Source organism: Macrobrachium nipponense, chromosome 28, assembly GCF_015104395.2.
Source record: "Macrobrachium nipponense isolate FS-2020 chromosome 28, ASM1510439v2, whole genome shotgun sequence".
NCBI classification, from domain to species: domain Eukaryota; kingdom Metazoa; phylum Arthropoda; class Malacostraca; order Decapoda; family Palaemonidae; genus Macrobrachium; species Macrobrachium nipponense.
Window position 1 is genome coordinate 47,153,518 of NC_087217.1, and position 11,798 is coordinate 47,165,315.

General features: G+C 36.9%; 1 protein-coding gene across 3 annotated transcripts in view; it reads left to right on the plus strand.

Annotated features, from left to right (window-relative positions):
• LOC135201723 (inward rectifier potassium channel 2-like) overlaps positions 1–10,453 on the plus strand; it is a 153,802-nt gene extending 143,349 nt beyond the window's left edge. For all 3 annotated transcript variants that reach the window (XM_064230897.1, XM_064230899.1, XM_064230900.1), the window contains 6 exons: positions 5,253–5,424; positions 6,259–6,426; positions 6,869–7,115; positions 7,455–7,636; positions 8,153–8,333; positions 8,651–10,453. In XM_064230897.1, the coding sequence (XP_064086967.1) occupies positions 5,253–5,424; positions 6,259–6,426; positions 6,869–7,115; positions 7,455–7,636; positions 8,153–8,333; positions 8,651–8,803 (1,103 nt within the window). In that variant the 3' untranslated portion in view covers positions 8,804–10,453. The remainder of the gene's footprint in view (positions 1–5,252; positions 5,425–6,258; positions 6,427–6,868; positions 7,116–7,454; positions 7,637–8,152; positions 8,334–8,650) is intronic.
• The last annotated feature ends 1,345 nt before the right edge of the window (positions 10,454–11,798 follow it).

Genomic DNA, 11,798 nt, shown 5'->3' on the forward strand with positions numbered 1-11,798 from the left:
AGTGAAGTAAAAGGCCGAATATTGGACGCAGCTAGGGACTGAAGGGGACGCTGCAAACACCCTTGAGCAATGCCTACAGTGCACCACGTGAGGCGTACTGGCGGCACTAACCTCCTGCAGGGATTCCTTTTCAGTGCAAAAGTTCATTGACAAATTGACATTCTTCGTTTTTTATCATTTTGGAAATCCTAAATAAGGTGTTTATTTCCCCACCTTTTAAGAATAAGTGCATAAGTCCCGTTCTTCCCTTACTTAAGTATATCCAAACATATTCCCTGTATAATTTTTGTTAGAAGAAAAAAATTATATACATATATACATTATATATATATACATATACACACACACATATATATAGGTATATATATAATATATATATATATATATATATATATATATATACGTAGACATACCTTGTATATTCTCTGTAATTTTTGTTAGAGGCAAGAAAAAATAATTATATCTCTACATACATATATAGATAGACACCTTGTTTATTTCCTGTAATTTTTGTAAGAAGAAGAAAAAAAATTATATTCATACATATATGCATAAACAGACCTTGTTTATTTTGTAAGAAGAAGAAAAAAAAAAAAAAATATATATATATATATATATATATATATATATTATATTATACATATATCTATAATAATGAACATATATATAATAATTATGGTTGTGTGTAAAAAATTAATAAATTATAATTATCTATATATATTGATCTATATATATATATTATTAATATACATAGATTCATACGCAAACCATACCTTGTGTAATCCCTGTAATTTTTGTAAGAAGAAGAAGAAGAAATTATATACATACATGTATACGTAAACATACCTTGTTAATTGTTCATGATAGTTTTCGCGCCTATTATGTGCATGGGAATGCTAGTGCATGCGTGCATGCGTGAATGCATTCTTCTTGCCCAAGACCCCACCGTAGGTAGGAGGTAGACCCTTGAAGGGAGGGATATCGAATGCAACAACGACGAAACTCTTCACGGTTGTAATTCCAAGGGCAAGCCTTCCAAACATGCGGGAAAAAGACCGGTGAACACCACAATTCATTTGTGTAGTGAGAAAGAGAGAGGGATTTCCTACAGTATGTTCACAAATATAATACATATATCCAGGTATTATTATTATCATTATTGAAAAAGAAACCCACAAAATCACTGTGTATAACGTGTTTTACGTCTGTGTTTAGAAGTAAATACTTTATACACAGTGATTTTGTGGATTTCTTTTTCAATCTTCAGAAGAAAACTGAAAGAAGTTTTTGTTTGGTTCATTATTATTATTATTATTATTATTATTATTATTATTATTATTATTATTATTATTATTATTATTATTGATTAATTGAAAAAGAAACCACAAAATCACTTTGTAACTTGTTTACTTCTAAGTATTTACATTTAGTGATTTTGTGGGTTTATTTTTCAATCTTCAGAAGAAAACCCGAAAGAAGTTTTTGTTTGATTATTAATTATTATTATTATTTATTATTATTAATTATTATTATTATTATTATTATTATTATTATTATTATTGAAGGAGATTGCTGGTTCAGCTGCATTTATTTTATAATTTTATATATAGTTTGAAAGAGGGTCTTCTACCTAATTATTATTATTATTATTATTATTATTATTATTATTATTATTATTATTATTATTGTTGTTGTTGTTGTTGTTGTTGTCGTCTGGAAGAAGACCTTCATTAAGACAGGTTGTATCGAAAAATAATGGCTATTTCAGCCGCGTTTATTTTGTATATAGATGTTTTCCTATTCTTTTTATGACTGCCTCAGTGACGTGATCGTTATGTATGGTCTTGGCCTGTCACCTTGGTGGCAGCGAGTTCGATTCTCGGGCATTCCATTGAGGAGTGAGAGTGTATTCTGTTGTAGAAGTTCACTCTCGACGTGGTTCGGAAGTCACGTAAAGCCGTTGGTCCCGTTGCTGAATAAACACTGGTTCCGTGTAACGTAAAAACACCATACAAACAAACCAACCAACAAACAAAGCTAATAAAACGCCAAATGGGGGATTCGTGTCAAAAACGTGGTATTTGTCAAATCGAATATATCACACTGCGTTTTTTTACATGAATCCCCCATTTTGCGTTTTAATAGCCAACTTAAGTACAGAGGAAAAGTCGGTAATAAGAACAGGAAACTTCTACATAAAATAACGCAGCTGAAATAGTCATTATTTTCAATAAAACCTGTATTATTATTATTATTAAATTTTTTTTTTTTTTTTTTTTTTTTTTGGCTCTATCACAGTCCTTCAATTCGACTGGGTGGTATTTTAGTCGTGTTGGGGTTCCGGGGTTGCATCCTGCCTCCTTAGTGAGTCCATCACTTTTCTTACTATGTGCGCCGTTCTAGGATCACACACTTCTGCATGGAGTCCTGGAGCTACTTCAGCCTCTAGTTTTTTCTAGATTCCTTTTCAAGGATCTTGGGATAGTGCCTAGTGCTTCCTATGATTATGGGTACAATTTCCACTGGCATATCCCATATCCTTCTTATTTCTATTTTCAGATCTTGATACTTATCCATTTTTTCCCTCTCTTTCTCTTTCAACTCTGGTGTCCCATGGTATTGCGAACATCAATGAGTGATACTTTCTTCTTGACTTTGTCAATCAACGTCAACGTCTGGTCTATTTGCACGTATCACTCTCCGTTCTGATACCATAGTCCCAGAGGATCTTTGCCTGATCGTTTTCTATCACTCCCTCAGGTTGGTGCTCGTACCACTTATTACTGCAGGATAGTGATGTTTCTTGCACAGGCTCCAGTGGAGGGCTTTTGCCACTGAATCATGCCTCTTTTTGTACTGGTTCTGTGCAAGTGCCGGGCATTCGCTTGCTATGTGGTTTTATGGTTTCATTTTCGTATTGCACTTCCTACATATGGGAGAGATGTTATTTCCGTCTATCGTTCTTTGAACATATCTGGTTCTTAGGGCCTGACCTTGTGCCGCTGTTATCATTCCTTCAGTTTCCTTCTTTATTTTTTATTATTTATTATTATTATTATTATTATTATTATTATTATTATTCAGGAGGTGAACCCTGTTGTTATAGAACAAGCCCATCACAGTGGCCATTGACTTTAGATGCAAGCTTCCAGAGAATATGGTGTTCATTTGAAAGACGTAACAGAAGATAGCAGGAAACACTGAAACAAAAGATCAATTATTACTAAAAAAAAAATAAATCAACAGACTAGTAAACAGAATGATAAGAATGCAAGTAACGTACGAACTACGAGGATTCATCAGTGAAGCATTCCAATCCTCGTTAACACTATCCTCTTCGGAAATAAAGCGCCGGCAAATTGTTTTCCGTCCTATATTTTTCATTTACGAACGCTGCCGCCACACGCATTATTCACCCAGTGGTCTCTCTCTTCGCCGCGCTAACAGAAGAGCATCAATATCAACGAGCATGCTCTTAAAAGTTTGTGTATGTTTTCACACGTGGAATCCCGTAGGATAAAACGTCCTTGTGGATTTTTACATTCACGAAAGGCCAGCTGATTTAAAGGTCCGTAGGAAGTAAAATTTCCATCTATAGGCCTACTTGAAGTTTTGAAAAGGCTGCATTGAGCACCTGTTACACATATATAAAAGTTTTTTTGCTCTACATTCACTCAAAATTTCTCAATAGATGGTGTTGCAGTACCTTATTAGCTGTATGTTTACAACCGTTCGTGTATGTACTCTCAGTCTCACTCTCTCTCTCTCTTTCTCATGTATGCATATGAATTTAGTTTAAATTCTTCGAGTCCCTGTCGACCTAATTCTTAACGTACCCGGCAGTTGGTCGATTGTAGTTGGTCAAAGTGAGAAATATGGTGAAGGACAAATGGCTGCTATCAACATTTTCCCAGAAACGATGACAAAATATGAAGGTTTTGATGCCTTTTCGAACCATATATATATATATATATATATATATATATATATATATATATATATATATATATATATATATAATTTACGTATTAAGGAATCTTAATACAAACGAATCTATTTAAATCAATGTTTCCTTTCTACCTGACAAAGGCTTGTCGCCAACGTCACCCGGCCAACAAAACAAAATGGATAAAATAGTCTCGTTTTCAGAAATACTTCTAGAAAAATACGAACAGGAAAAACTCCAAAAGATTCGTAAAAGAATATTCTTTAGGATTTTACAAAACTCGGATAAAAAAAAAAAAAAAACAGCGTTGTAATAGTGAGGGTTCATCTTTTCGAATGAAGTAGAGCAAAAGGGATCCGGGTTTTGATGTGACTCGACCGAAGTGCCTCTTTCGGAGTATTGCTTCTCACAAGTAATGGTTCTCGGTCTGGGTGAACGCACGTTCTTAAATGGCTTTTTCTTGGAGTATTGTGTTCGTTATCTTTTTATCCTTCTGTCTCTCCTCTTCTCTTCTTCTTCTCCTTCTTCTCTGCCTTTTGAGAGATGTTTCTTCTCTCTTTTGGTGTATTCACTATTTATCTTTTTAGCTTTTATTATTTTTGTTCCATTTTTCATTTAATTTCCTTCATTTTCTTCTAAACTCTTCACATTCTTCTTTCTTACTGTATTTATCTTTTTAGCTTGATTATTCTTCTCTTTTTTCAGCTTGTTTTCATTTCATTTTCGTTCCCTCCTCGATTTATTTATCACTGATTTCTTTTGTATCCACCATCTATTCCTCACGACGTCTCCTTTCGCGCGCGCATGTGCACGCCAGCACTCGTGCGTGTTTGTTTGGTGCGCAAGAGACCACTTACAACCATGTTGTATGTTTAGGAAACCCTTTTAAAATAAGTAGGTTAAGCAGTAATAATAAAGTCTCTCGTCAAACCGAATTGAAATTGTTGTCAACATCGAGGACGAGAATAAACAGCCGGGAGGATATACAGTTGGATAACTGTTGGCAAAATGTTTTCAGAGAATGTTTAATTTCATCACAGCTTCATTCCATCTCCTTTGTCCCATTGCATTTGTCGTATCATCAATTTCTTTTCCGAGGATGAACGAAACTGGAACGCAGAATTCCAGGAGGAAAAAAATAAGAAATCCTGCCCTGGAAAACATATTGAAATGTCCACCTTTCATCTCCGCATCTCCGGAATGGACTGTGTTTATATTTTCACTCGAACTAATTAAGTTCCCGTGGGGAGCCATTTGTTGACATCGAGAGCGACATTCTCATTTTTCTTCTTCTTTTGTGCCACAGGTCTCCTGAATCCGGGAACGAGGAAGGACATTATAAGGAAAAATGGCGACCTCAACATCAGCTACATCAACCTCAAGAAGAGAACGCGGTACCTGCAAGATCTCTACACGACGCTGGTCGATGTCCAGTGGAGATGGACTCTTCTCGTCTTCTTCTTGGCCTTTATCATGAGGTGAGGAGGGCCGCCTTTCCCACGGCTGTTGCCATAACTATTGCTACTATTGCTATTACAACTACTAATACTATTGCTACTAGCCATCCTCTCTTGCTATTGCTACAGCTACCATTGCTACTGGCCCTCCTCACTTCATGAAGAAGCCAAGAAGTAGTAGTAGTAGTACTAATACTACTAGTTCTTCTTTTTGGCTTTTATCATGAGGTGAGGAGGGCCAGTAGCAATGGTATAGTAGCAGCAATAGCGAGAGGATGGCTAGTAGCAATAGTAGTAGTAGGTGTTGTTGTTACAGCAATAGTAACAATAGTTATGACAGTAGCCATGGGACAGGTGTAGTTTTCGATGCTATATACGTTGTTGCTTTCATTGGCTGCCTGGTACTTTTTATTATAAAGCTTTTAGAATCTATGTATATATTATTATATATATATATATATATATATATATATATATATATATATATATATTATATATATATAATATTATATATATATAATAATATAATATATATATATATATATATATATATATATAAGAGAGAGAGAGAGAGAGAGAGAGATTCATGGTCTCATAAACTCTCCTCTCTCTGCATTGAGTACGATTTTCAGACAGAAAAACGTCTCCTTGTCATTTCGTCGAGTTATGATTTTTGTTTAACTAATAATTCTCTCTCTCTCTCTCTCTCTCTCTCTCTCTCTCTCTCTCTCTCTCTCTCTCCTTTCAACAGCAGTCTAATTCTCTTCTCTCTACAATTGGCTAGACTTAGTACGTTGGTCAAGATTCGCAAGGTAATAATGTTTCGTATTACATTCTCTTTTCGTCTCTCCACAGTTGGTTGGGATTCGCGTTCATCTGGTTCATGATCATCAAAGTACACGGGGACGACATAGCGGACGAAAATGACGAAACTCACAAACCTTGCGTCTACAACGTCAGAACATTCACCGGGAGTTTCCTGTTCTCCATTGAGACCCAACACACGATTGGTTATGGGTTTAGGTATGTATGTTACGCCTCTCCCTCATCTAGGCCTATGTCATATAATAAAACAGGGGGTTATGAACTGATGTAATACGTACTATTTTAACCCTCATTCTCGTGTCGGCCTATGTCTTAAAGAAAGGTTTTATACGTATGTAAACCCTTTCTCTTGTAGGCCTATGTCCTAAAGAAGAATGTTATACTATGAACTGATGTATACCTATGTAAACCCTTTCTCGTGTAGGCCTATGTCCTAAAGAAAAGTTTTATACTATGAATTGATGTATACGTTTATAAACCCTTTCTCGTGTAGGCCTACGTCCTAAGAAAATGTCTTAATATTAACTGAGGTACGTAGATCAACACTCTATCGCATGTAGACCTATGTTACTAAAGAAAAGTTATATATCACGAGCTATATATTGAAATGTAGACCTTATATATTTTTTCCTTTTTCCAGATACACGACAGAAGAATGTCCAGAAGCCGTTTTCGTGATGTGCATTCAAAGCATCGCTGGGGTCATCTTGCAGGCCTCCATGGTGGGCGTGGTGTTCGCCAAGCTCACGAGGCCGAAGCAGAGAACCAATACTCTGATGTTCTCCCGCAACGTGTGCATCTGCCTCCGGGATGGGCGCCTGTGTCTCATGTTCCGCGTCGGAGACATGAGAAAGACTTTCATCATTGGTGCTTCGGTCTTTGCTCAGGTAATTGTCTCAACTCTGGGTGTCCCCTCGTTCACCCCTTCCCTTCCTCACCTTCTATGGACACCCCTCCATCTTTATGAGTTTCCTAAGTCTAATTTCTTATCATTTCACTGGCAGTACCACGTCACTTCGATTTAACCTTTATTCTCATTCTGTTATCGCATTTGAAGATACATATAGGCCTAAATATAATTTGCGAACCTGTGATGCATTATCCTTAATGCTTTGGAGAATCTATGCTTCCCTACCTTCATTTTACTGGTGAAGGTCTTGACTGATAGTTATTATTTATATATTTAAACCACATTCATCTTCACTTGCCTTTTTTTCACTTTGCAGGTCATCAGAAAGCGCACCACGCAGGAGGGAGAGCTCATACCATACCATCAGTACGACGTCAAGGTCGGCAGCGACGATGGCTCCGACAACTTGTTCTTCATCTGGCCAATGACCATCGTCCACGTCATAGACGAGAATTCACCCTTCTACAAAATGTCGGCTGTGGACCTCATGAACGAAAAGTAGGTTCCTTTGCTTTGGAGGGTTCCGGTGGGAAGTTGTATCATTTCACTTCTTTGGACATTTTGCGATTAAAACCTCAAAAGTCCGAGCAAAATGTAATGCATTACTACCTTAAACAATTCGTATTTTAATAGTTTATTTGTACTTTTATCTATTTATTTATGGATTTATTGATTTTTCTTTCTGTATTTCCAATTATTTTCCGTTACTTCTTTCAAATGATCGCCATATTCGTTGGGAGTACGAATCTCAAGTTAGTGGTCCCCTGTAGGTTTGCTCCAAATGAATTGGGGTTTATCATCTGAATAATGATAAGAAAGAAATATTTTACATGTAACTTAGAATAGTTAATTGGCACAGGATTACTTTGAAATGTACAGTTTTCACTCAATCTGCTAGCATTCAAGGCTTCACCAGAGAGTCTGTTGCAGTTTCCCATGCAGTGATTCTTAGACCGAGGTTTCCTAGTCCCATGTCCAGCATCATCAACAATGAACGCTGTATATTCATTTCAGATTCGAATTGGTGGTATATCTCGAAGGAACGACGGAGTCCACAGGTACCACAATGCAGGCCAGATGTTCCTACCAGCCTACCGATTTCCTATGGGGCCACCGCTTCGAGAATCTCATATTTTTCGACAAGGCCTCCGACAATTACGTTGTAGATTTCAGAGAGTTCAATAAGACGAGAGAGGTAACCACTCAGTTGTTCTCTTAATGGTTAAGAAGTGTTACAGCGTCTAAGTAAGCGTTAATACTGCAGAGTTCCAAACTGCGTTCAGCTAGGAATTCTGAAATGAAACTCATACATTGTTCTCTTTGCCGGTATTCCTTGTGTGAATTTTTAGATGTAACAGTTATTCAGTCGGAAATGGAGCGTGTCATTTACCAGGAATGGGATTTCATTTATATAAATACTTGGAGGAATAGTTAACAAAGTTTTGACTCAGAAACATATAGTACTTCATAGAAGTCAACAGAGAAGATTGAGATAGATACCGCCTCTTACAGGTATCGACCCCACTCTGTAGCGCCCGTGACCTGGAGGACTTCAAGCGTCAAAACAGCGACGCCCTCATGTGCTACACGCCCAACTCCGACCAGGTGGTTTGCATCGAGCCGGACATTTTCACAGCGGACGAGAAAGTGGCCGCGGAGGATTAAGTGCGGGACGGATAACAATGGCAACACTGTACAGCAAAGGATTTGAAAACGCTCTTGCCCGTAACTTCAGAAGTTGACGGACCGAATGAGGAAGTTTTACTTAATGATTTTAAAAGACTGTACATTTAGGTTTTTAAGTAGCATTGCATGTGATATAATTTGTAATGTAAATAAACCTTTTATATAACTTATTAGGACCCAAGAGATACCTACAAGTCTTTTAGGGATGCAAAAATGGAGTGTATTATGTCGAATACGCGTACAGAAACCAACTCGTGCACTAAAATAGAAGTTGTCGTTTATAAGAAGCAAATTTTGACTTACCAAGTGCAACATTTAATGTTCATGTTGAAAACATGCTTTTAAAAGACTAGCTATTATTACTTTTAAATTTGTCGGATAAATCTAATGTTGAAAACATATTTAAGACTTCTTGTAGTAGTACTTTACGTTATTTAGTGGCCTCGTATATACCTACTACTCTAATTTAACATAACTTACTGGAATTCCGTTGCTTTCTTGAATATGTGATCATTAACCTTGCTTCATTGAAAGCCTTTGATCTAAAAAGACATGAATATAGTAGGTCAATTATGCTTTATTATAAAAATTTGCATGTTTAGAAGTATATTCTACGTAGTTTATATTAGAGAATTGTACAGATTTACGTCACAATGGTAGCTTGTAATCACGAATTTGATAGCACTATTTATATTCTTTCCTTATTTCTGTTTTTGTTTTAATCTTCCTAGTATCATAATCACCACTTATCGTAGTTGCTTCTGTATCAGAAACCTCACTAATTGATAAACTTTAGATTTGTGACCCACCAGACAAGGGTTTTGTCGCTGTGGGGAAAAAAAAAGCCTTATGCACAACTTTGCCACCTTCCAGTTCCTAAGTTACAGTAGCTCTTAAGATGGGTTGAAGTGTGGACCTTTCTTTTCCTTTGTCACCAATCATAGCACTATACATGATCTCACTTTTGTAGTTTTCAAGTACTTCATTTCAGTCAGAAGGCATACCGCAAGGAGATACAGTATTAGTCCCTGTGTGTTTGTGATGTTCTGTGTACTGTAGTGGACACGCTCTCCTTCTCTTGAATGAAATAACTAAGCAAAATATTCATTTCAGTCAAACTTCTTAATTTACCTCTGAGGATTTTTTTTAAATTGTTCACGAATATGAAGGTGTACCATAAGGAGATGGTAGTGGTCCCTGTGTGCTTATGATGTTCTGTGTACTGCAGTTGTAGACACACACACACACACTCCTCTTGAGTGACCTAACTAAGCAAGATATGGTTCCCAGTGTACAACACATAAGCATTAAATTGACATAACTATAAGTTAATAGTCTGTGCAAGACTGTTTAACAGAATATAACTCAAGATGACAGTCTCGTTAAATAACTCCAAATATCAGACAAAACAGGTGCATGATATTGATTGATTTCTGTACTGCGTATTTAACCAAATAATGTTTTGGGTTACTATTGTATCAGTTTCATATAATAATATAATGTTTACTAATATTGTGTATGTTGACATACAGAACTGTAACACTTGATCCGTAGCTTTTGCAGTGATACTGTGTGTATCATGGCAATAAGCTGCAGTCAAACTCATAATAAAGTAATTTTTATATACGAGCTTTGGATTTCTTTGTCATGATGAAAAGCGTGATAGTGGCGGGAGATCTAAATGGAACATGGTGAAGCAGATAAGAGGCCCTGACTAACATCGACAGCCACAAAATGAATTGAGTTCAGCCGCATGTTTCATTCTGACAAGAAGAACGGAAGACTTCAAGAGAGAGAACACATACCCTGAAGAAAGAGGGTGAAAAGTTGCAGTCCAGAGAATAGGAATTATGACTGAGAATTTTCAGCTGGAAGAATCCTAGTATTAAATCAGCTGTAAAGTCAAATCAACGGAAAAGGTCTTAGAAGCGCTTGAAAAAATGTAAACTAGTAATAAATATGCCTTAGTTTCTAAGGCGCAATCAAGTTTTAAAATACAACGTATTCTGAATATACCATTAACTATGACCGGGACCCGGCCCAGCAGGCAGCAGCCAGCAGCTCCTCTCTAGTTGCTCACTAGATGTGGTAGAGTGAGGGTGTGTCCCATGGCTCCGGAAAGAGCTGCCAGATGCACGATCAAGCGCTTCAGTGGCGTGGTCGGTATGATGTTGGCGTGCCACCTCGGTGGCCGCGAGTTCGATTCTCGGGCAATTCATTGAGGTGTGAAAGATGTGACAGAAGTTCACTCTCGACGTGGTTCGGTCACGTCAAGTCGTTGGTCCCGTTGCTGAATAACCGCTGGTTCCATGCAACGTAAAAACACCATACAAACAAACAAAACAAGCAAAGATGCACGATCAAAATACCAATTTACATCCCTCTAAGAGCCTCAGTAGTTTTTTTTTTTTTTTTCTCTCTCTCTCTTTTAGATCTTAGGGCAGACGGACGGACAAGGAAGCACAATAGTTATCTTTTACAAAAAACTAAAAAGGAACAGGAGAAGGGATTGAAAATCTTCATCCATGACCAGCATTATGGAGACCAAAAACGAAGTGTCTGTAGAAGCGTAGCTTCAAAATACGTAGACTCATTGTCTAGATAAGATAGCAGTACAGATACTGAGATGTGTGCAGAGGCTAGACTGGGTTCGCAAAGGCTATAGTACAGTCACAGAAAAGATTACGTTTACCCCCTGCGTTCACTAGACACGGTAAATGGCAACGCCGCTTTCGTTTACGTAGTAAAAAGTGTTGAAAATATGAATGAATTCGCTGTTCGCAAAGGCAAGCCTTATTGGCGGAGACGTTTCCTTACCAGTTAACATTTTTCGCTTAATTATTTGAAAAGAAAGAAAATTACTTGTTAAAGAAAAAATAAGTTTAAAAACAAACTACAATGAGATTCATGGTTTTATACATGATTTTTCAAGATTATATAAGACGGTTTATCAGAGAAAAATTGCATAAAGTAT